Genomic DNA, 26,055 nt, shown 5'->3' with positions numbered 1-26,055 from the left:
AGCAGCCCTTCCAGAAGGCCTGGAAGAATGGCTTGAATGCTCTCCTCCAGAGTCGCTGTCGAGGAAGGCTGTAGGGTCGGTACCAGAATCAAAGTCAGAATCTGTGAAGGTCTGGGAGGCCGTACTGGGCTGTCCGAAGATCGATGCACCGACACCTCTTGTATGGAGGGTGAGCGCTTCTCCCAGTGTTGGCGCTTTCCAGGTGCCGAATCTTTCGACGCCCCAGAGCTCCCGGTACCGTGCCTCGGAGGAGACCGGTGCCGATGCTTCTTCACCTTCGCTCGTCCTCGGTACCGACGAGGACGTGGAATCCCCACGCCTCCCCGGTGGGCATGCCCAGCAGGAGCCTTCGAAACAGGTGGAGACCCACTCGACGGCTCACTACTCCCAGGTGAAGTTCGGACAGCCATTACCTGTGCTCCTGATGTCGATGTCACCCCCGGTGCCGATGTCGACGCCGAGGAATCAGTCGGAGCTCCGAAAAGATGGTCCCGAAGAGCTCTTCTCAACACCTGTGTCCACTTTTTCAAGCTCAGACACAACTTGCAGGCATCTGGGCGATGGTTGGGCCCAAGGCACTGGATGCACCAGGAGTGCAGGTCAGTGCCCGAGATAGACCGCTGGCACCGAGCACACTTCTTGAAGCCGCTGGGAGGCTTTGATGACATCGGCAGAAAAATTGTGGTGGCGAAATCAAACGGCTCGATCGTGCCAACAAAGGGCACAAAAACAAGAGAACCGCGGATGGGTGGCCAAAAAAGGCCACAACGGAAACCGAAAGGAAAATTATCAGGGCAAAAACTAAGAAAAAGAGGTTTTGTTTTTTTTTAATTTTAAACTGGAAAAAGAAAACAAGAAAAAGGCAACCTAAAACAAAAATACAGCGATAAATGCTAAGAAAGCTGCTAAAGTTTTTCCTGAGGACCTAAGGGAGACAGACCAACACGCAGCCACTCTCCACCACGGAAAAGAAAAAACTGAGGCGGGAAGATGGCCGTCCCGCATCCTGCTGGCTGTCACAAAAGTTTTACATTTTACTGGAAAAGCTTTCCATCCTGGGGGCCGACCCACATGTGAGAACAAGCAGCCTGCTTGTCCTCGGAGAAATGCAGGTATCCCATTAACAGAGGCCCTCTAAGAGAAGGACGTGCGGGTGTCCAATACAATAAGACCCTCAGAGAAGAACATTCAGGTACCCAATCTAAAAGAGGGATGTGCAGGTATCCTATATATCTTTATTCGAAGTAAGGACACATAAGTATGCCATACACAAAGACACGGTGAGTGAGGAACATATTAGAAAAGCTTGAACCGCAGGTTCAAGGGGCATGGAAAATCTGCATATAACAGACTGAGAACATGGGCCATTTAGCTGGCTCATGCTGAGATTCCAAGCAAGGGAGACAGATTATGAAGTAAAAAGGTACAGTGTGCAGAAAGCGAGTTCAAGACATGGTCATATCTCATGAGCCAAGACCTAGGAAGAGATGTAGAAGTATCCCATAATCTCAGCAATGCAAGACACACCCTGATGGCCAAAGAACAGCATGGTTCCATTTATCAAGAGCAACTGCTGGTCCTGGACAGATCCCCAGTATACAAGGCAGCTGTCAGTTGAGACTGGGCAAGCAGAACCATGCCAGCCTGCCCTTGTTACTTCCTAGCACCAGCCACTGGGTGATTTCAGTTCAGAGAAGGAAGGAGGTAAGCTCTGCATGGAGAACAGGAAACAGTAGCAATTCTATTTTCAGAGCAGAGTTATTTCACAATAAAAGTTTCTCTTCAACTCCGTCTAAAGTGCTAACACAGGAGGCCACATCTCTTTATTCATCAGAAAACACTTTACAAAAATTATATGCCTCTCTAACAAAAAAAAGTATAAAAAATAATTTTATATGACGCAAAGTATGTTTTTGTTAATGTATATTTTTTCTAAATATTTGTCTTCAAACATTTTCTAACTGATATTCAGAGTTGAGGGAGAAAGCAGGAGTCTGGCAGTAATACAGATAAGCTCACATTACGTGACATGAGAAATGTGGTCACTATTCTGCTCTGTACCTAGCAGCTCCAGGACAGTTTTCAGTGGGGAATAGATTTTGATTTTGTTGTCCCATTATCAAAAAAAAATCTATTCTTGGGGCACACAAGAAAGACAGAAGATAAAGCACTGTTTTTACAACACATTTGGGGGCTCATTTTCAAAGCACTTAGACACACAAAGTACCATGGTACTTTGTGTGTCTAAGAACTTTGAAAATGAGCCCCATTGGGAGGAACCTTCTCTAAATTCCAATGGTGTAACAGTGTAAGAGAACTCTAGAGCTCTACTGTGTCATTGTTCACATGAACATATACTGCTATTGCCTAACTCGTGTCTGTGCAGCAGCCCCCCTCTCCCTGTCTGGCAATTACTGAATACCTTTCTCCCACTTTACCCTTCCATCTTAGCAGACATGACTAGATTTGGTGTCTTTACCCCAATTTTATTCCTCCTAAGAGATACTTGCTGCACTGGTGGGTTTTTTTTTTTAATAGTCAATTCTTTTCAGTAGGCATCGGTTATTACACAAAACACCTTTCAAAGATATAAAACCAGTGAGAATACATTTTCTCCTACAGTCCATCCCAGTACCTGCCCTTCTCTTCCTTAACTTCCCACAAGTGGTATCACAAGCCAACAGCAACTATCACCAACAGGGAAGGGTATCTCAGTTACTTTATCTTCCTCTACCACAGTGTTCTTCCCCCATTAGCTTCTAAGGGTAAAAACAGTCACTGTCTCTTCCTCAACTCCAGCACCATCACCACTCTTGGGGCAAGAATCACTTGTGACTGCTTCTCCCTAGTTCTGTGTCCTCAGTAGCTAAGTTGCACATTCAAATAATATCCTGTCAAGCAGTAGAAATGGCCTGAAATGTTCCTGAATACTGTGGCAGCTGGACCTTAAACAGCATCTTGTCAGTTTAGCAGCAGGGATTCTTTCATTTACACTTCGAATGCTTTCTCTCAATGAAAGCATTACCAAATAGCAACAACATGATCACACCCAGTACATTGAAACATGTTATGAAGAGCCATCTCTGAGCCCCAAAGCAACTTGTGGATGGCCTGCTCTGGAAATGCTGACATACAAGTCAGGTTCCTGAGCAAAAACTGTGTGTGTATGAAGGTCGGTAAGACAGCAAATAAGTGTGTCAAACTGCTCAGAGGGCTGCAGCACCCTTGAAAGGTCAAAGCCATTCGCTCTCTTGGAGGACTATTGATAAAAAAATTGCTGTTTGTGTTGAAATGAATAGCCACCGAATCCCCTGAAGGGACTTCAGACCAGAACCAACAATCCAATGGAGGGACTGCCTCAGATCGCTGTTGCAGGCTGTCACAAAGATTGGCAGAGGAAATAATATGGTGAGTCAAAGCTGTTCTCTACATGTGTTTTTGTCTCAGTGACGAGAGATGATTTCCCCTCACTGAATATATTTCCTTGTTCGAAATCCAAAAACACAAAAGCATTTAATTTCCTTGTTAGGTTGTCACACACACACAAAGAATCCAAAAATAGATATTTTATCCAAAAATGGTTAAAAGACTGTTCATAGTCACAGAGTTGACTAGTAGAGTTCACAGGTCAGAGGTTGAGAATGGGTACATCAAAGAGGTCACAGACGCCTTCACTCTCATCTAAATTGTAGATGTAGTCATGGTCTCCAGGAGGGGGGGAAAGTCGGAGCAAGGGAGCAAACACTGGCAAAAAAAAAAAAAAAAAAAAGAACATACTATTAAGGTAAAATGCAATGTCAAATGTGACTGGACTTCCCATTCCTCAGTTTTGTACTATGAAACCACCCTACTTTTTAATCCAGCTCAACAGTCCCATGATGCACTGGCCAACCTCAGACTCAAAGTTAGATTCAAACTACAGCCCATCAACATTCAAACACAAGAACTTCCAGGCAACATCTCAAGCAGCTAGTCTGTAGGTAAAGCTGTAATGCCTAAATTTCTTTTTTCCATGGAATCAATGTCCTGATTCTTCAACAGCTTCGCATAAAACCCTTTAGTCCTGGTTTAGTTTATTCAGCATTCAATTCTTGCTTTGCTGCCTGTTATAGTCACACAAAGAAGCTATCTGGGTATAATCCAGATTAATTCTGGAGTTATTTTTCTGCACAAAAAGAATTGGCAGCGAAGCCAGACTAACTAATCCTGAACTGAATACTGCATTAACTAATCCAGGATCAGAAGAATGTTTGTGAAAAAAGTAACAGTTAATCCTGGAACAAAACTACCTCTGAAGAAAAACTGTATCCTTTCTATACATACTGTTATTTCAGATTTATTTTTTTTTTAGTGCAGTTTTGGTCTTTAGCCTTGCTCCTTGTTCGCATTCACAGTGCAAAGTAAACAGGATGAATGGGCATATTAATACCGCATCAACTAATCCTCTGAGAAGTAGTTTCAATTCTAGATTAGTTATGCTTATGTTTGTACAGCGCTGCGTATGCCTTGTAGCGCTATAGAAATGCTAAATAGTAGTAGTAGTAGTAGTAGTATGCTGGAATAATTAATGCAGAATTAAATGTATACAAAGTTTTGCAGTCAATTCTATAATAAAGTTTAAACAATCTTCAATTCAATCTAAGAGCAGTCTCATACCCCTGGATTCTATGTAGTGCGCCTAAAGATCCGCACCAAAATCCAGACATATTCTATAACATGTGTAACTTAATTGGCTTAACAAGCTAATAGCATTGATAACAGCACAAGCAATAATGAGCACTAACTGGCAATAATTAGAATTTACACGCATAACTAATGCACACAGGCAAAACGGGATGTGGTTATAGGCAGGGAAATGGGCGTTTCATGAGCGTTCTGAAATTTACGCTTGTAGTTATAGAATATGGCCCAGGGATTTATGCCACATTTTTGTTGGTGTAAATGGAGGCACGTAGTTTTAGGCACTGAAATATCAACTAAGCGTATTCTATATACTGCGCCTAAACCTAGGCGCCGCTTACAGAATATGAGCAATGTTTTCCAAATGGATTTTTTTAAGCACCATACATAGAATCTCCCCCATAATGTGTAAAGAACAAGACGAGAAGGCAGACTGACTAATCCTGACAATATTAACTAATCCAGGAATAGAAGAGTTTGTGTTTGAAACCTGCATTAGTTTAATATTATCAATGTGCAACTCTACCCCAATGCTGAACTAAGCCAACGACAAACAGCATGTGTGAAAATGTTTTAGTGGAGAGATGCTGAGCAAACTCGATTCTCCCAAAAATTAGACCATTTTAACAGGTAAACAACAAAATTGAAGTGCCCTTTAGGGCTGGTCCATTACAAAAGAAAGCCCTACACCCCTGGTCCCAATCTATTTTATCAGGAGAATTTATGTGATTTCACTCAAAATTCTCAGGGATTGCTTTGAAGCAAAAGATGCAGCGATGCCTAGGTATGCCATTTGTGGTGGGTGTCAAGCTCTTCCTGTGATCACTAATCCATCTTCTACTCTCTCTCCTACTTTTTTTTTCTTTGATTTTTGTTTTATGTAACCATTCTGGGGCTTTACATGAAGGCAGTATAACAAGCTTTGAAATAAACATACATAAACACGATACCAGAGAACAAGATGGGAAAGGCGAAGATCATCAAAAACATACCTTCTGAGGACATCAATTCATGCAATAAAAAGTCGGAGTTCATACATTCTGAGGAATGAAAACAAACAGCAATATTTACATGAGTAGACCCATAACACTCATGGTAAATTATGTATCATACCTGATAATTTTCTTTCCATTAATCATAGCTGATCAATCCATAGACTGGTGGTTGTGTCCATCTACCAGCAGGTGGAGATACAGAGCAATCCTTTTGCCTCCCTATATGTGGTCATGTGCTGCCGGAAACTCCTCAGTATGTCGATATCCAAGCTCCATCCGCAGGACTCAGCACTTAGAGAATTACACCCACAAAGGGACACTCTGCCCAGCTCACCACCGCCGAAACGGGGGAGGGGAATTAACCCAGCTCATCCCCACACAAGTGGGGGAGGGGAATCCGTCCAGCTCATCCCCGCGGAGCGGGGGAGGGACACCACACCCGCCGATGCGGGGGGATCTGGCTTATCCTGCAACCGCAACCGCGGGAGGAGCTGACTGACCCTAACACCGCCGAAGCGGGAGGGGTACAAAGCTGCCCTACTGCCGCACGAAGCGGGAGGGAGCGCCGGCAGAATTTAAGTCTCAATCCAGCCCCGTAAAACGGAGGGGAGAGGAATGCAGCAGCTCACTATAACACAAATTCGTCTCAACTCTTGAAGAATCCATTGAAAAACTTGAACACGAAGTCCTCCTGAACAGGAACTGAAGACTAAACTTGAACCTGAAATGCAACCAGAATATAAACAGTACAGATATCTGGGAGGGGCTATGGATTGATCAGCTATGATTAATGGAAAGAAAATTATCACGTATGATACATAATTTTACCTTCCATATCATCATGCTGATCAATCCATAGACTGGTGGGATGTACCGAAGCAGTACTCACCCAGGGCGGGACATTGAAATCCCTGACCGCAACACTGAAGCTCCAAACCGGGCCTCCGCCTGAGCAGCCACAGTCAAGCGGTAATGCCTGGAGAAGGTATGGGCCGATGCCCAAGTTGCCGCCTTGCAAATCTCTACCAAGGAGACGGACCCGGCCTCTGACATCGAGGCCGCCTGAGCTCTAGTGGAGTGAGCCTTCAGCTGGATAGGCGGCACCTTCCCCGCGGCCACATAAGCCGCTGCAATGGCTTCCTTGACCCATCTTGCCACTGTAGGCTTAGCAGCCTGCAGACCCTTACGAGGACCTGCAAACAGGACAAACAGATGATCCGATTTCCGGAAATCATTGGTCACTTCCAAGTATCTGATGATGACACGTCTCACATCCAGATATTTGAGAGCAGAGTATTCCTCTGGGTAGTCCTCCCTACGAAAGGAAGGGAGACAGAGCTGCTGATTCACATGGAAGCGAGAAACAATCTTGGGCAGGAAGGAAGGCACTGTGCGAATAGTCACTCCTGCCTCAGTGAACTGCAGAAAAGGCTCTCGACATGAGAGCGCCTGGAGCTCAGAAACTCTTCTGGCTGAAGTGATAGCCACCAAAAAGACTGCTTTCAACGTCAGGTCTTTCAGAGATGCCCTCGACAAGGGTTCAAAAGGCGGCTTCTGCAAGGCTCTTAGCACCAGGTTGAGATTCCACGCAGGCACCACTGAGTGCAGAGGAGGGCGCAGGTGATTAACTCCCTTGAGAAAGCGCACCACATCTGGCTGCGAAGCCAGGGAAGCACCCTTCAGGCGGCCCCTGAAGCAAGCCAGAGCCGCTACCTGGACTTTAAGGGAACTGAGCGACAGGCCTTTCTCCAGACCTTCTTGCAGGAACGCCAACACTGAAGAAATTGGAGCAGTGAAGGGAGAAAGTGAGCCTGCTTCACACCACGCTGCAAAGGTACGCCAAACCCTGGCGTAAGCAGTAGAAGTAGAGCGCTTCCTCGCTCTCAGCATAGTGGCGATGACCTTGTCTGAGAAGCCCTTCTTTCTCAGACGCTGCCGCTCAATAGCCAGGCCGTAAGACCAAAGGGGGAGGGATCCTCCATCACCACGGGACCCTGATGTAACAGGCCCTGCTCCACTGGCAGCCGCAGAGGATCGTCGACTGAGAGCCTGATCAAGTCCGCATACCAGGGACGTCTGGGCCAGTCCGGACCCACCAGGATTATCCGGCCCGGATGCTTTGCCACCCGGTCTAGCACCCTGCCCAACATGGGCCAGGGCGGGAACACATAGAGAAGCTCTTGTGTCGGCCACTGTTGGAGAAGAGCATCTACTCCCAGGGATCGAGGGTCCCGTCCTCTGCTGAAAAAGCGCGGCACTTGGCAATTGGCCGATGACGCCATCAGATCTAGGCTCGGCTGGCCCCAGCGCTTCGTGATGTCCAAGAACGCCTGAGCAGATAGCTGCCACTCTCCGGGCTCCAAGGTATGGCGACTGAGAAAGTCCGCCTTGACATTCATGACTCCGGCAATGTGGGCCGCTGACAGCTGTTCCAGGTTCGCTTCCGCCCACTGGCATAGATTCATGGCCTCCTTGGCTAGAGGGGCGCTCTTGGTACCTCCCTGGCGGTTGACATAGGCCACAGCCGTGGCATTGTCCGACAGGACCCGTACTGGCTTCAACGCCAGTACCGGGATGAACTCCAAAAGCGCCAACCGAATGGCTCTGAGTTCCAGGAGGTTGATAGACCACTTTGCCTCTGCAGGAGACCAGAGCCCCTGTGCTGTCCTTCCCAAGCAGTGGGCTCCCCAGCCCGACAAAGAGGCGTCCGTCGTGACGACAATCCACTCCGAGGTCACCAGAGGCATTCCTGCAGACAACTTGTCTGTCTGCATCCACCAGCTCAGCGCCTTGCGCACTGCTGGGTCCAAGGGAAGGCGCACAGCATAATCCTCCGACATCGGAGTCCAGCGCTGCAGCAGAGAGTGTTGTAGTGGTCTCATATGAGCACTGGCCCAGGGCACTACTTCCATCGTGGCCGTCATAGAGCCCAACAGCTGCACATAGTCCCAAGCCCGAAGAGGAGAGGCTACTAGGAACTGGTCCACCTGAGCCTGAAGCTTGGCAATCCGATTGTCTGGCAGGAACACTCTGCCCACTTGGGTGTCGAATCGAACTCCCAGATACTCCAGGGACTGAGTCGGGCGCAGCTGGCTCTTCTCCCAGTTGATGATCCACCCCAGGGAGCTCAAAAGAGCAACCACCCGGTCCACAGCTTTGCTAGCACTCTGCATAAGAGGGGGCTCGGATCAACCAGTCGTCCAGATAAGGATGGACTTGTACTCCTTCCTTTCGCAGGAAGGCCGCGATGACCACCATTACTTTGGAGAAGGTCCGCGGAGCAGTAGCCAACCCGAAAGGGAGGGCTCTGAACTGGAAGTGTCGGCCCAGGACTGCAAAACGCAGAAAGCGTTGATGAGGAGGCCAGATGGGAATATGCAGGTACGCTTCCTTGATGTCCAAGGAAGCCAAGAACTCTCCTGCCTTCACTGCCGCTATAACAGAGCGGAGAGTCTCCATGCGAAAGTGCCGCACTTTCAAGGCCCGATTGACCCCTTTGAGGTCGAGGATAGGCCGGACAGAACCTCCTTTCTTTGGTACCACAAAGTAAATGGAGTAACGTCCCTTGCCAAGCTGATTTTCTGGCACCGGAACGACCGCACCCAGGCGGATCAGGTTGTCCAAGGTCTGCTGCACTGCCACAGCTTTGACCGGAGACTTGCAGGGAGAGAGTACAAACCCGTCTCTTAAGGGTCGGCAGAACTCTAACTTGTAGCCGTCTCTGATGACTTCCAGCACCCAAGCGTCTGAAGTTACTTTGGTTCACTCGCCCAGAAACGAGGACAGGCGTCCTCCAATCTGCACTGGGCCATGGACCAGGACCCCGTCATTGGGTACGAGACCCTGGGGGAGGACCGGAGGGCGTACCTCCGGGACGGCGGTCTCTGCGAAAGGAATGCTGCTTGGGGGAGAAGTTCCTTTTGAAGGAAGAGGGGGCAGAGGAGCCCGACTTGCCCGGGCGGTACCGACGGGCTTCCTGAAACCGTCCTCTGGAGATACCGGGGCGAGCACTGGCCCGAGCCCTGACCTCTGGTAACCTCTTGCCCTTAGACGTGCCGAGATCGGTCATGATTTTGTCCAGCTCGACCCCAAAGAGCAGCTTGCCTTTAAAAGGCAACTTAGCCAGGCGGGACTTAGAGGCGTGGTCCGCAGACCAATGTTTCAGCCAAAGCCAGCGCCGCGCAGAGACTGTCTGAGCCATGCCTTTAGCCGAGGCTCTCAAGACATCATACAATAAGTCTGCCAAATAAGCCAAGCCCGATTCCAGGGCCGGCCAGTCAGCCCTCAAGAAAGGATCCGAGGGGGAAGCCCGCTGCACCATCGTCAGGCACGCCCTGGCCACATAGGAGCCGCAAACTGAGGCCTGCAAACTTAAGGCAGCCGCCTCGAAGGACGACCTTAAAGCCGCTTCCAATCTTCTGTCTTGGGCGTCCTTTAGTGCCGTGCCACCTTCTACCGGCAACGCCGTTTTCTTAGTCACCGCAGTGATTAAAGAATCCACGGTAGGCCAAATAAAGGCCTCACGTTCACTTTCAGGCAAAGGATAGAGGCGGGACATAGCCCTAGCCACTTTGAGGCTCGCTTCCGGGACATCCCATTGAGCCGAAATTAAGGTGTGCATGGCATCATGCACGTGGAAGGTTCTAGGCGGGCGCTTCGTCCCCAGCATAATGGCAGAGCCAACAGGGGCTGAGGGAGAGACGTCCTCTGGCGAGGAAATCTTCAAAATGCTCATGGCCTGCAGTAACAGGTTGGGCAAATACTCTGAGCGAAAGATCCGCGCTGCAGAGGGGTCATCCGCTCCGAGTGGGAATCCGTCTCCTCCAAGGATTCCCCAAAGGACCGTTGGGAGAACTCAGATACGCTGCCCTCATCTACATCAGAGGAAACAGCGTCCTCTAAGGCCTGGGAAACCACCCGAGGGCGTTTACTTCCGGGGGCCTCCACCCCGTTATCGGACAAGGGAGAAGGGGCAGCGTTTTGCATAAGGAAGGCCTGATGCAGCAGCAAAATAAACTCGGGGGAGAAACCCCCCAGACTGTGTATTTCAGCAGCCTGGGCCACAGCCCTAGACGCACCCTCAACCAGCGCTCGCAAGAGCGGGGGAGCAACATGCTGCGCATCCAAGATGGCGTCCGGCGCGACACTCCGTGAAGGAGCCGCGCGGGAAGAACGGCGCTTAACTTTAGCCGCTTTTTTGCCGTCGCCCAAATCAAGGGCGGCCATGGCATGAACGTCTCCCAGCTCAAGGGCGGCCCAAGAAGAAGCCGTCCGAGCAGAGTGGCCGGCCAAGATGGCGGAGGCGAGCAGCGGGGGATGGGCGTTTATGGCGGGAAAAACCGCCGCGCCGGAGGAAGACCCGGGACACTGACCAGCCTCCAAACTGACATCCAACAAGGGCGAATCAGACTTTAAAACCCCCGCATCCCCGCTAGAAGCGCACACGCGGTCCGGGGAGCGATTCTTCGCGCCCTCGCCCTCCGATGCCATAGGCCACGTGGAGATCAATCGGGGAACCCCCTGCCCGCTATAAAAAGGTAAAAATTACCTGCTTCTCGCTCCGAGCTGTAACAACCTGGTGTCCCAGTGAGTAGCTGCAATAAACGTTTAAATAAACGTCGAAATAAACGCCCTTAAGGACGTCCAAAATTTTTTTTTTTTTTTTTTTTTTTAACGGAGCCAGCGGGAGGGGGGAGAAAAGGAGGGACCTGGCGCCACCAGGTTTGCACTTGCTCAAGAAGAGCCCTCAAGCCCAGGCACTCAACAAAACCTAAAAATTAGGCTTGGAGGCCTAGCCAGAGCTGCTGCTGTGTGTGACCACCACCTGCTGAGATAGAGACCATACTGAGGAGTTTCCGGCAGCACATGACCACATATAGGGAGGCAAAATGATTGCTCTCTATCTCCACCTGCTGGTAGATGGACACAACCACCAGTCTATGGATTGATCAGCATGATGATATGGAAAAGGGATTAGCAGAGGCAACATAGTGGGGTGGGGGTGCCATGGGGAGGAATAGGGTAATGTAGTTGGGGTCCTCCAACACTGAACTCTGTCGGCTCCAGGAGACTAGAAGAAACACAGTCTTCTGGACTTTGTTGGCCAAGGGTTCAGCTTGTGATTAGGTCCCCTATATTGCAGGATTTATGTCTATTGCTGTGTAGTTATTATCAACAATGCACTCTATTAGGTTGGGGGAGGTTAGGGAGGGTTTTTTTTTTTTTTTTTGGGGGGGGGGGGAGTGCTTTTTCAAACAGTTAAAAATTAATGCCTTGTTCTTTATACTTTTGTGTCATTGTAGTTTGCATTGATCCTTTCACTTGCTCTTTGTATTGTGACTTTATATTAAATGTTGGCCTGGTCATTAATAAAAAATTGTTAAAAAGTAAAAAACTGCCACTGACAAGACTCTTGCCAATCCCCTGCCATACTCCTTAGATGCCCAACAATATTCTTCTGAACCCTCATAGAAAGATAAAATGCTCCTCAAACAGCTATAAATACACCTACCACAATCCTAGACTGCCTCAGTCAGATGCAGACTTGTTTGCTATGCATTGTGAAGCAGAGAGAAAGCAGCAGAGAAAAGCATGAAGAAAAGCCAAGGAGAATCTCTCTGAACCCAAGTCTGACTGGGTGTCAGGCTATGATGTTTACACAGGCACTGAACACTCAAAAATCAATACACACAGACATATCTGACTTCATATGCTACCTATTATAGATATCTAGTATACAGCTATATGGCACGCTCCCCCCAGCCCAAGTCCATATAAACAAGCACTCCGAAGGCCATTACTACTTTTATACAAAACTGATCATATGCAGACCATAACCGAAAACAAAGCAATTTCTTTAAGCAGGGAACATATAACCTCCTCCCCACCCTCCTTAATGTCCATCTAGAAAATGATTGTGACAGAGAGAGAAAGAAAGAAAGAGCAAGAGAGAGAAAGAGAGAGAGAGAGAGAGAAAGAGCGAGAGAGAGAAAGAGAGAGAGAATGATTGATGGATGCTTGGAGATCAGGGTAACTAACTATACATCTGCTCTCAAGAGGTAGATCTGGAGATTTGATTTTGTGATATGCATTAGATGTTTTTAATACAACTTCACTGGCTGCCAATTGTGTGACTAATCTGTTTTTAAAAGTTTTGATTACGATTTTCAAAGTCCTTACAGATAAAATTCTGTCTCGCTTTCTGCCACCTTGACAATTCATGTGCCCACAGGTACTCTGAGACCTAGCAATCAGTACTTCTTAGAGGTTCACAATTTTAGGTATATCAGATTGTAATACAGAAATTGTTTATGGTTACAGGTCCATTATTATGGAATACATTACCACTAGATTTACAGTTCAGTGAATCAATGCTTATTTCCAAAAGCATCTAAAAACCTGGCTAATTCAACAAGCTTTTTCTTAATCTTATTGTTCTATGATTTACTTATTTTAATTTGTATTAAGTTTGTCTATTTTTGTATGCTATTTTATCATGTATGTGATTCCATAAGCCGCTTGGTTCTGTAGACAGGCAGGATATAAGGCTTTTTGTAAATAAAGATGTTCCACTAGAGAGCACAAAGGAAAAACCAAACAGCTTTCACAGTGCCAATCCCACTATCAGCCTGTGTCAAGGTTTGGACCTCACTGTGGGACCTACAATACCACAGTGTGAAGAAACGGTGTGTTTTAAGCCTGTAAAATGTATTGAATATTTTCCTGCTTTGATTATGTTCTGAAGGGTATTTCTCCTATTTGGCCAGCAGGTGGTGTTTCTTTGCTGTAAAGCTGTTACAGAGAACCTAGTGTCTTTTTCTTTAGTTTGACACAAACAGGAAGCAAGAAGCAGTATGTACTTGAAATCTTGTGACTGGGCTCTGGTTGGCCCAGGAGCTCATCTCATTTGGACTTTACTGTTTTTGAGTTTCAGTTATAGCCCAGGAGGGGAGAGAGAGCGTTCTTTGCTGAAGCCCTGTAAAAACCGTTTTATGTCCTGATCTCCTCAGGTACTTTCTAGTAAGTATGCAAATGTTTAGTTAGTTTTCTAATTGATCCATTTTTCAGTTACTTGTTACTGTTTGCTAATTGCACATTTATTTCAACTTTCAAAGCTCCGAGAATAAACACATTTGTTTGTTCGTCCTGCCTGTCTGGACTGATAAAGAATCCTGGTGGTTTGTTTGTTGGGTCTCCGAGTGCTTCCTGGGAACTGTGGGACCACTGAGAGTGTGGCTCCAGTAACCTAGAAATCACTGGGGATAATCTGAGAGCGGGACTTACACGGTCTGTGCCCTGAAAAGGACAGGTATAAATCAAGGTAAGGTATACACAAAAAGTAGCACATATGAGTTTATCTTGTTGGGCAGACTGGATGGACCATGCAGGTCTTCTTCTGCCGTCATCTACTATGTTACTATGTATGACTCGCACAGAGACGGTTGTGACCCAGTCGGTGGGAGGAGGGTGCTAGTGTAGAGTACGAGCGGCAAGTGTAGGCGGACCTGAGACCCTCTAAGTGGCTGCGGGGTAACCCTAGGCAGATGGCTAGGCGTTTCATGACACACAGTATTTCCCTACTTTGGAAATCTGGTACCAAACCACTGAGCTAAAGAAGCAGCAGCAGTTGCAGGAGATTGCTCAAAAGAATTAACCACTGAAACACCTTGTACTGAGACCAGCTTTAAACTACATGAGAATAAGGAAGGGGGGTTCTTACATGAGATACAAGGAGAGGGAAAGAAAATAAATAAGATTAACAGAGTAGGACAGACAGGGTGTGAGAAAAGAGAAAGAGGGCATGACATACCTTTAGTGGGGTCGAACATTTCTGATAGGTCTTTGGGAAATTCCAGTACTGGAATTAAAAAAAAAAAAAAAAAAAAGAGAGAGAAGTTAGGTCCCTTTGTTTGTCACATGCCTACACAATGAAGAGCTATCTAATCCTAGCAGTCCCTAAGCTCAGCCCTGTCATCGGGATCCACCTGTAGTCCCCATTTCTCTCCCCCACCACTACATTTGTTTTTCCTAACATGTCAACTTTAATCTCCTCCTCTGCTAAAGCCTTAAACTTAGGTCTGGAATCACCCACGAGGAAAGCTGGAAGTAAAACAGTGACCAAATTCAAACACCCTCAGGACAGATACAGCAGCTATCTAACAGAAACTGAACTGGTGCAGTGCACAAGAGTAAGTGAGCAGGCTGGGCAGGCCAAGATCTCATTATTCATTAAATAACTACTATACCACTGTGAAATTGACTATAAGCTCATATAATAACTATGCACATATCCATGACATTTGAAACCCAAGCCATTTCTAGGTAGTTTTCATTTTGTAATACTGCTGCCTCTTGTGGGTTTGGCTGTAGCAGGGTCCATCAGCCTGTGCCCAGATGACATAGGCGTAAATTCAGCTTGTCTGCCCTCCAATTTTCCATCTCTAACACAGTATGCTTTTCAACATTTTCATAAGCCCACTTGCAACTCTTGTGCAGGGCACTGGTGTTAATGCCTTCTTATGCAATCTTCATGATCTTATACACCAATTCTCTTCATGCAGATATTACATCTGTGCAATATATCGAAGATACTTACCTGTAAGCAAGTATTCTCCGAGGACAGCAGGCTGATTATTCTCACAAGTGGGTCAACGATCCATGTCAACTTAGGAACCGGTATATTGAATAGCAAAATGAAAAAGGTTTGCTAGAGCCTTCTAGCGCACATGCAGCGCCACACCATGCATGCGCCTTCCCACCAATTGCATGCGCAGAGTGCCTCAGTTTGATCCAAAAGCATAAAGGAAAGAAAACAAACAACTCCAAGGGGAGGCGTGCAGGTTTGTGATAATAATAAGCCTGGTGTCCTTGGAGAATACCTGCTACAGGAAAGTATCTTCGCTTTCTCCGAGGACAAGCAGGCTGTAATATTCTCACAAGTGGGGTGCATTCAGGCTCACCCAAAACAATAAACATTGGTCAACTGGGTCTCGCAACGGCGAGGACATAACATAGATTAACCTAAAACTATATACAAACCAACAGAGTGCAGACTGGAACAGAATAAAACGGGCCTAAAAGGGTGGAGTTGGATTCTAAACCCCAAACAGATTCTGCAACACTAAGTGCCTAAAGCGACTGTCACGTCGGACATCCTGCTCAAGGCAGTAATGAGATGGTAATGTGTGGACTTAAGACCACGTTACAGCTTTGCAAATCTCTTCAATGGAGGCTGACTTTTAAGTAAGCCATCGAAGTAGCCACGGCTCTGACATTATGAGCCGTGACATGACCCTCCACAGTCAGCCTAGCGTGGGCATAAGCGAAGGAAATGCAATCTGCTAGCCAATTGGAAATGGTACGTTTACCAATGGCGACTCCCCCCTCCAGTTGCTCTTATTTTTTCAGTTACTTGTTTGGAGAACCATATAGGCTTCCCTCTTCTCTTGTTTTTTTTTTTACTTTCCTCACAAAAAGATCAGTCACCACATTTATAGCAGCCTTTAGCTTGGACCATTGTTTTTCCACGTTTCCTATGCCTTCCCACGCCAACAGCTCCTTCTTCAGGTATTCCCCCATTTTATCAAAATCAGTACATCTGAAATCCAGTACTTTGAGTTTTGTGCGTCCGCACTCCACCTTCGCCCTTATATCAAACCATACGGTGTGGTGATCACTATTACATACAGTGGTGGAAATAAGTATTTGATCCCTTGCTGATTTTGTAAGTTTGCCCACTGACAAAGACATGAGCAGCCCATAATTGAAGGGTAGGTTATTGGTAACAGTGAGAGATAGCACATCACAAATTAAATCCGGAAAATCACATTGTGGAAAGTATATGAATTTATTTGCATTCTGCAGAGGGAAATAAGTATTTGATCCCCCACCAACCAGTAAGAGATCTGGCCCCTACAGACCAGGTAGATGCTCCAAATCAACTCGTTACCTGCATGACAGACAGCTGTCGGCAATGGTCACCTGTATGAAAGACACCTGTCCACAGACTCAGTGAATCAGTCAGACTCTAACCTCTACAAAATGGCCAAGAGCAAGGAGCTGTCTAAGGATGTCAGGGACAAGATCATACACCTGCACAAGGCTGGAATGGGCTACAAAACCATCAGTAAGACGCTGGGCGAGAAGGAGACAACTGTTGGTGCCATAGTAAGAAAATGGAAGAAGTACAAAATGACTGTCAATCGACAAAGATCTGGGGCTCCACGCAAAATCTCACCTCGTGGGGTATCCTTGATCATGAGGAAGGTTAGAAATCAGCCTACAACTACAAGGGGGGAACTTGTCAATGATCTCAAGGCAGCTGGGACCACTGTCACCACGAAAACCATTGGTAACACATTACGACATAACGGATTGCAATCCTGCAGTGCCCGCAAGGTCCCCCTGCTCCGGAAGGCACATGTGACGGCCCGTCTGAAGTTTGCCAGTGAACACCTGGATGATGCCTGAGAGTGATTGGGAGAAGGTGCTGTGGTCAGATGAGACAAAAATTGAGCTCTTTGGCATGAACTCAACTCGCCGTGTTTGGAGGAAGAGAAATGCTGCCTATGACCCAAAGAACACCGTCCCCACTGTCAAGCATGGAGGTGGAAATGTTATGTTTTGGGGGTGTTTCTCTGCTAAGGGCACAGGACTACTTCACCGCATCAATGGGAGAATGGATGGGGCCATGTACCGTACAATTCTGAGTGACAACCTCCTTCCCTCCGCCAGGGCCTTAAAAATGGGTCGTGGCTGGGTCTTTCAGCACGACAATGACCCAAAACATACAGCCAAGGCAACAAAGGAGTGGCTCAGGAAGAAGCACATTAGGGTCATGGAGTGGCCTAGCCAGTCACCAGACCTTAATCCCATTGAAAACTTATGGAGGGAGCTGAAGCTGCGAGTTGCCAAGCGACAGCCCAGAACTCTTAATGATTTAGAGATGATCTGCAAAGAGGAGTGGACCAAAATTCCTCCTGACATGTGTGCAAACCTCATCATCAACTACAGAAGACGTCTGACCGCTGTGCTTGCCAACAAGGGTTTTGCCACCAAGTATTAGGTCTTGTTTGCCAGAGGGATTAAATACTTATTTCCCTCTGCAGAATGCAAATAAATTCATATACTTTCCACAATGTGATTTTCCGGATTTAATTTGTGATGTGCTATCTCTCACTGTTACCAATAACCTACCCTTCAATTATGGGCTGCTCATGTCTTTGTCAGTGGGCAAACTTACAAAATCAGCAAGGGATCAAATACTTATTTCCACCACTGTAGGTGGGCACCCACCCAGATATCGGAAACACTACCTCCATTAGTGAGCACTAGATCCAGTATCGACCCTTCCCTCGTGGGTTCATTCACCACTTGTCTGAGCAAGGCACTTTGACAGGCATCCACAATCTCCCTACTTCTTTCCGATTCCGCAGACGGGGCGCTCCAATCCACGTCAGACAAATTGAAATCTCCCAACAGTAGCATTTCCCCTTTCATACCAATCTTTTGAATATCTTCTATCAGATCCTTGTCTAACTTCTCTGTTTGCGCAGGAGGTCTGTAGATAACTCCCGTGTGGATACAGGTTCCGTCTTCTATTTCCAGGATGATCCATAAAGCTTCTTCTTTTCCCCAGGTTCCCCGCATTTCAGCCGCTCTGATATTCTCTCTCACATACAGAGCCACTCCTCCATCTCTTCAGCCCTCTCTATCCTTCCTAAAAAGATTATAGCCCGGTATGGTCACATCCCGTTCATGAGAATTGTTGAACCACGTCTCCGTAATAGCAACAATATCCAAGTTTTCTTCAAACATCAGGGCTTGCAAATCTTGAACCTTTTTACCTAGACTACGAGCATTTGTGCACATAGCTTTCCATGTGCTTAGTGAGTTTGGGTGGTTTTGTATATTTACATGACCTTTCCCTCTGTCATCGTGTTTATTCTGGGGGTGACTTTCCAAAATCCCCTGTTTCCTTTTGTCACCCCCACCCTCTAGTTTAAATGTCTAGAAACATACGGTCTGAATTTCTCCCCAAGGATCCTTTTTCCCCATCACAGAAAGATGTAGCCCATCATTACAGTACAGCCTGTTATTTTTCCACGTATTACCCCATTCACCTATGTATCTAAAACCTTCTTTACACCAAGACTCAAGCCACTTATTGAATTCCTCTGTTTTGCGTAGTCTTTCCTCTCTCCTCCCCAACGTAGGAATTACTTCAGAAAAAGCCACAGTCCGAACCAAAGATTTCAGTCCCTCCCCAAACTTCTGGAATGCTCTCTGTGCTGTAAACTTGCTATTGTTGGCCAGGTCATTTGTCCCCTGGTGAATTACAACATCAGCGTTAGAAGCCTTGCTCTCTTCTCGGATCACTTTCAGTATTTGGTCTGTACATCTTTGTAGCTGAAGATCCTGGAAGACATTTCACTACGTTGGAACCCCTGAACTGTGCTCCTAAGTTAATGCCTCTGATAATGGAATCTCCGAGCAGTAATAATTTTCTGCCTTTCACAATTCTGTCATTAGTTGGGGGATGTTTCTGGGGCATTTCATTGCCTCTGGTTCTACCACAGTACTTCTTTTTTCGCTATCAAAATGATGCAACACTGCAAAAGAATTTGACTTGGGCAAAGCTTGGAAGGGCGAGTGTTTCTGTGTCACAGATCTTAGTCTACCAGAGCCTAATGTGACCCATCTATTCCTCTGATGTTTCATTCTCTGAGGCAGTGGTGGTGGTAAATTAGCTGGGAAATGAGTAATCCTGGACGCTTCTTTTCCTTCTTGAGTTTGTTGATTTCTTCTTTCAAGGCTGATATTTGGAGACAGATAGGACAAGCTCTAAGGTTAGTGGAATATTTCCTGGAAGGCAGCAAGACCCAGGAGACACCCTCTGAAAGACCCAAGGAAGCAAATTGTAGGCTCTCAACATGCAGGTCATGAGGGCCAGAGACTGGAGGCTGGGATGTAGAAGAGACCCCTCATTCTGAGTGATGAGGGTTGGAAAACACGCCAATCTCCATGGTTCTTCAGAGGACAATTCCAGAAGAAGAGGGAACCATATCTGACGCAGCCAGGAGGGCGCAATCAGAATCATGATTCTGCGGTCTTGCTTGAGTTTCAACAAAGTCTTCCTCACTAGAGGTATGGGAGGATACGCATACAGAAGGCCTGTTCCCCAATGCAGGAGAAAGGCATCTGACACCAGTCTGTCATGGGCCTGAAGTCTGGAACAGAACTGAGGGACCTTGTAGTTGTACTGAGTGGCAAAAAGATCCACCGAAGGGGTGCCCCATGCTCGGAAGATCTTGCGGGCAATGCCCATATTCAGGGACCACTCGTGAGGTTGCATTATCCTGCTCAGTCTGTCAGCCAGACCATTGTTTACGCCTGCCAGATAAGTAGCTTGTAGAAATGCTGTGATGGTGTGCCCAGAGCCACATCTGGACAGCTTCCTGACACAGAGAGTGAGATCCGGTGCCCCCATTCTTGTTAGTGTAGTACATTGCAACCTGATTGTCTGTTTGAATTAAGATAATTTGGTTGGACAGCCAATCTCTGAAAGCCTTTAGAGCATTCCAGATTCCTCGGAGCTCCAGGAAGTTGATCTGAATATCTGTTTCCTGGGGGGACCAGGCTCCCTGAATGTGAAACCCATCTACATGGGCCCCTCCACCCCAGGAGAGATGCATCTGTCGTCAGCACCTTTTGCAGTTGAGGAATTTGGAATGGACATCCCAAGGTCAGATTGGATCGAATTGTCCACCAATGGAAGAGAATGTTCAAGGTCAGTGGACACATGGATGACATCTTCTGGATTCTCCGTGGCTTGACAGCACTGAGAAGCCAGGGTCCATGAGCAGATCTCATATGCAGACGTGCCATGAGTGTAACATGAACTGTGAAGGCCATGTGCCCCAAGAGTCTCAACATCTTCCGAGCTGTGACTTGCTGAGACGCTCAAACCGTGGACACCAGGGACAGAAGGTTGTCTGCCCGTGTCTTGGGAAGATAGGCTCGAACTATTCTTGTGTCTAGCAATGCTCCAATGAACTCCAATTTTTGAACAGGAGTGAGATGGGACTTGGGGTAATTTATAATGAACCCTAGCAGTTCTAGAACCTGAATAATCTTCCGCATGGACTCCTGAGCACTGTCCTCCGAGCTGCTGTTTACCAGCCAGTCGTCGAGATAAGGGAACACATGTATTCCCCGCCTGCATAGCGATGCTGCAATTACCGCTAGGCATTTTGTAAATACTCTGGGAGCTGACACTAGGCCAAAGGGCGGTAAGCAGTACTGAAAGTGCTGTGTTCCCACTCGAAATCGAAGATACTTCCTGTGTGCTGGAAGTATCGGGATATGAATATAAGCGTCCTTCAAGAGACAATAGCCAATTGTTTTCCTGAATCATGGGGAGAAGGGTGCCTTGGGAAATCATCCTGAACTTTTCTCGGACTAGGTCTACGATGGGACGCATCCTCCCCATTTTCTTCTGCACAAGGAAGTACCTGGAATAGAATTCCAGTCCTTCTTCCCCTAGTGGAACGGGTTTGACCACATGGGTCTCTAGAAGGCTGGAGAGTTCCTCTGCAAGTACCTGCTTGTGCTGAGAGCTGAATGAGTGAGCTCTCTGTGGGCAATTTGGAGGTTTACAGACCAGACTGAGGGTGTATCCTAACTGGACTATTTGAAGAACCCACCGATCAGAGGTTATGAGGTCACCTTTGGTGAAAAAACATTAACCTCCCCCCAACCGGCAAGTCGTCTGGCACGGACACTTATTGCGACTATGCTCTGCTGGAGCCAGTCAAGAGCAGCAGGGGCCTAGGGTGCACACTGTTGACGGGAACGAGCACGCTGGGGCTGAGCCTGAGTAGACTGGTGAGATGCTGGATTGTACCTAAGCCTAGGACCCACCAAAATACCTCCTAGTTGTGGAGGTGGAAGCAGAAGACGCCCGGTGGGAGAGAGAAGCTATAGCATCTGTATGCTTCTTGATCTGGTCAACGAGATCTTCTACCTTCTCTCCAAAAAGATTCTCCCCCTGGCAAAGAACATCTGCAATTCTCTGCTGGACCTAATGGTCCAGGTCAGAAACACACAGCCAAGAGAGTCTGCACATTGCTATACCTTGAGAAGAGATTCTGGATGCTACATCAAAAGTGTCGTATGCGCCCCTGGCCAAGAATTCACGACATGCCTTCTGTTGCTTGACAAGCTGGTGAAAAAATTCGGCCTGCTCCGGAGGGAGGGCACTGACCAAACAAGACAGCTGCCACACCGAGTTCCGCAAGCGGATGCTCGTGTAGAGCTGGTATGACTGCATACGGGCAATGAGCATGGCAGCCTGATACATTTTCCTCCCAAAAGAATTCAAGGTTCTAACTTCTCTGCATGGGGGCGCTGAAGCATTGTCCCTAGAACTCTTGGCTCTCTTGAGGGTGGAGTCCCACCACCATGGAGTTGTGTGTTAACAGACTTCATCAGCCTAGGTTCCCTGTGGATCCTATATTGAGAATCTGTCTTTTTGGGGATTATGGGGAGAGACAGAGGGGACGCCCAATTTCGCATAAGGACTTCCTTCAGTATCTTATGTAAAGGAGTTGTCACTGCCTCTGTAGGTGGAGGGGTGTAGTCCAGGACCTCGAGCATCTCAGCCCTGGGCCATTCTATTCCCACTTCTACGGGGAATGGAATGGCCTGAGCCATTTCCCATACAAAAGATGAAAAAGAGAGGCTGTGGGGACAATCTCCTTTCATTTGGAGGGGAAGGTTCAGAGGGAATCCCAAAGGACTCATCTGAGCAGAAGTACCTGGGATCCTCTTCTGACACCCATGAGCATTCCTCCTTGGTGTTGGAGAGCACTTCCCTCAGTGACTTCCGAGACCGAACCTGCCTCGACGCCGAAGACCCATGGTCTCAAGGGCGATGTCGAGGGGCCGACTCCTACATGTACTGCGGCGAAGCTTCTTCCATCAATAGGGAACCGGCCTGGGTGGAAGCAGACACCGGAACCGTAAGTGGTGCTAAAGTCTGAGACCTCACCACAGGTGGAGGGCCAGACGTAGCTGCAGCAGATGGCATGGTAGATGCAGGCACCGCTGATGCCGATACAGTGTGACACAGCAGTCCTTCCAGCAGCTCTGGAAGCAAGGTCTGGATCCGCTCATAGAGAGCTGCCGTCGGTAAAGGCTGCAGGCCGGTGGGACAGCAGGTTACAGAACCGGCAGAGGCTCAGGAGCAGGAACTTAACTGCTGGGAGACACATGCATCTGCACCTTCTGAATGGAGGGGGAGCGGTCCCTCCCAGGGTCAATGCTTCTCAGGTGCTGAATCCCTCAGCGCCCTGGAGCTCACGGCACCTTGTGTTGAAGGAAAATGGTGTCGATGCTTCTTAGCCTTCGCTCAATGCACCTCACCAAGACTCCTCAGTGCCAACGAGGATGACCGAATCCCCACTTCACCTCAGGGTTGGGTCCGACAACTAATGATCCCGGGGGACCTGTACAGCAGGTGGTCTCGGGACAGGTGGAGACCCACTCAATGCCTCGCTGCTCCCAGAGTGTCTTGGTCTCTCAGCAGCCATCCCTACCTCCACTCCGGACGTCGATGCTTCCCTCGATGCTGACTTCGAAGGACCAGACCGAGCCCAAAACGTTTCTCATGTTTGGCTTCTCGAGCAAGTTGAGTCCTCTACTTCATATGAAGACAAAGGGCAAAACGAGCTGGGCTACGGTCAGGCCCAAGGTACTGTATACGCCACGAATGGGTATCAGTGCCTGAGATGGTCCGGTTGCACCAAGTACAGCATTTGAAGCCACTGGGAGTCTTCGATGACATGGAAGGGAAGACTGCCCTTGAAAAAAAGAGCACAAAAAGAAGGGAGACCCAGCCAAGCAGGCCTAAGGACGGCTGTAGCTAAAAGAAAACTTAAGACGCGGGCAAAAACACTAAGAAAAATAAGGGAATTTTTTTTTTAAACAAACTGAAAGGAAAAGAAATAAAAAGGGGTGAAAAGCCAAAAAGGCTCTTCCTGGGCGAATGAGGAGCTGCAGAGAAAACTGCCAAATCTCGTGCGGAAAAAGAAGAACTGAGGACCACGGTCACGCAAAGGGCAGGAAGGCACCACGCACGCCAGAAGGCTCTAGCAAACTTTTTTCATTTTGCTATTCAATATGGCGGTTCCTGGGCCAACACGAATCATCAATCCACTTGTGAGAATACTACAGTCTGCTTGTCCTCGGAGAATGTCTTGATCTTGCCTCTGACTGGCTTGTCAGCAACCATCTTACTCTCAAATCACTCAAAAACCATAGCTTCTTGGCTTACTGGCAGTTCATCTTGACCACAATTCTGCCTCACACTTAGTGGAAAATTGACTACCCTTGTGGCTATTTTAAATACCTGGGGATCCACTTTAATCAAAAACTCTTTTGATCTGCAAGTCTTCACAGTGGTTAAGAAATGTTTCTTTGGCTTACACCAATTTCAGCAGTCTGTACTTTTCTGGACAATTCATCTAAACAGAATATCTTATACACCTTAGTGGCATTTCATATGGATTACTGTAATCTTGTCTACATTGGTATATTATGTTTCCTTAAACAACTACAGTCTCTGCAGAACACCGTTGTTACCATTCTCTGTTTTGGTGACAAAGCAGCCTGTAGTTGCAAAGGGAAAGGCAATTTGAAGTGTCTATATGCAATTTAAAGTGTCTATATACAAATGCTAGAAGCCTTAAAAATAAGATAGGAGAATTGAAGTATATAGCACTAAATGAAGATTTAGATATAATAGGCATTTCAGAGATCTGGTGGAAGGAGGACAAATCAGTGGGACGCAGGGTACAAATTATATCGCAGCGATAGAGTGGATCAAATTGAAGGGGGATTGCACTATATGTTAAAGAGGGAATTGAGTCAAACAAATTAAACATGATACAGATAGCAGCGTGGAATCTTTATGGATAGAAATTCCAGGTGTGAAGGGAAGAAGTATACTGGTAGGGCTGTACCACCATACAGCAGGACAGAACGAACAGATAGATGAACAAATATTAACAGAATTTAGTAAAGCTGGCACACTGGTCAACATTATAATAATGGGCGATCTCCATTATCCTAATATTGACTGGATAAATGTTACGTCAAGGAGTGCAAGGGAGGTAAAATTTCTAGACGAAATAAATGACTGCTTCTTGGAGCAACTGGTCCAGGAACCAACGAGAGGGGGAGCTATTTTGGATCTAATCCATAGTGGAATGAGGGGCATAGTACAAGAGGTAATGGTGTTGGATCCACTAGGAAACAGTAATAACATGATCACATTTGAGCTGATGTCTGGAGTGAAGTCACTAAGGAAATCTACTGTTGCAGCTTTTAATTTTTGAAAGGGCTACTATGACAAAATGAGGAAAATGGTTAAAAAGAAGCTGAAAGGATTGGCGGCAAAGGTTCTGACATTAAATCAGGCATGGACGTTGTTTAAAAAAACCATCATGAAGGGGGGATACACTGCTTTCTGTTTTTGATGTTTAAACATTCTGTATGTGATATATGACTGTTATGAGGATGTTGTCAATATGCAATTGTTCAAAAACTTCAATAAAAAAAAATAAAAAAACCATCATGAAAGAGCAAACGACGGCTAGTGTGGTTAAAAGGCGAGATGGGGGGGGGTCACGAAATGGCAGCTACTTGAGTGGACGCCTGTAAGCTCAGCTCCTTTCCCTCGGCCGCAAAAAAAACCCTTTTTCTCATACCCGTGATGGATTAGAACCCCCTTTCTGGATCTGATCCTACCAGATACGAGTGGGACCTATTCTGAAGTGAAAACGGAGGCACAGAGTGCTGGGAGAGCCTGGTGTGCCAATTCGTTCGGCTCGTCTCAGCAGGAAGCAGGCCGCGAGTGGCGCACGCAATATGGCAGCTCAGCAAAGAGAATCTCTGGCGGTACACGATACTGAGGACACTGTCCAGGTCTCAATGCAACACATCACAGCTTTGGATGACAAGCTAGCTAAACTGCATGCTGCCATGGAGGAGGTAGTGACTGCTCTCCCAGATGATCCTGAAGTGCCTTCCCAAGATCATAGCAGGTGATTACTAAGATAAGGGACAATTCAGGAACTCTGGCAACTAAGGAAGAGGCTATCCAAGCCGCATTTGTTGATTTCTACAAAACTCTCTTTGATAAGGGTCAACGCGATGTGAACAGAAGGGAGGAGTTTTTTTTAGTGGGCTGGAGCTCATAAGTACATAAGAATTGCCATACTGGGAAAGACCAAAGGTCCATCAAGCCCAGCACCCCGTTTCCAACAGTGGCCAGTCCAGGTCACAAATACCCGGCAAGATCCCAAAAATGTACAAAACA

General features: G+C 47.1%; 1 protein-coding gene across 3 annotated transcripts in view; it reads right to left on the bottom strand.

Moving 5' to 3' along the window:
- Positions 1–2,522: 2,522 nt before the first annotated feature.
- Positions 2,523–26,055, bottom strand: part of E2F4 (E2F transcription factor 4) — a 136,666-nt gene continuing 113,133 nt past the window's right edge. For all 3 annotated transcript variants that reach the window (XM_030203737.1, XM_030203736.1, XM_030203738.1), the window contains exons 8-10: positions 14,485–14,532; positions 5,673–5,720; positions 2,523–3,744 (exon numbers count right to left, since the gene is read on the bottom strand). In XM_030203737.1, the coding sequence (XP_030059597.1) occupies positions 3,629–3,744; positions 5,673–5,720; positions 14,485–14,532 (212 nt within the window). In that variant the 3' untranslated portion in view covers positions 2,523–3,628. The remainder of the gene's footprint in view (positions 3,745–5,672; positions 5,721–14,484; positions 14,533–26,055) is intronic.

This window comes from Microcaecilia unicolor, chromosome 5, assembly GCF_901765095.1.
Source record: "Microcaecilia unicolor chromosome 5, aMicUni1.1, whole genome shotgun sequence".
NCBI lineage: Eukaryota > Metazoa > Chordata > Amphibia > Gymnophiona > Siphonopidae > Microcaecilia > Microcaecilia unicolor.
The sequence above is the reverse complement of the archived record's forward strand: the minus strand, read 5'-3'. Positions and strand labels throughout refer to the sequence as shown.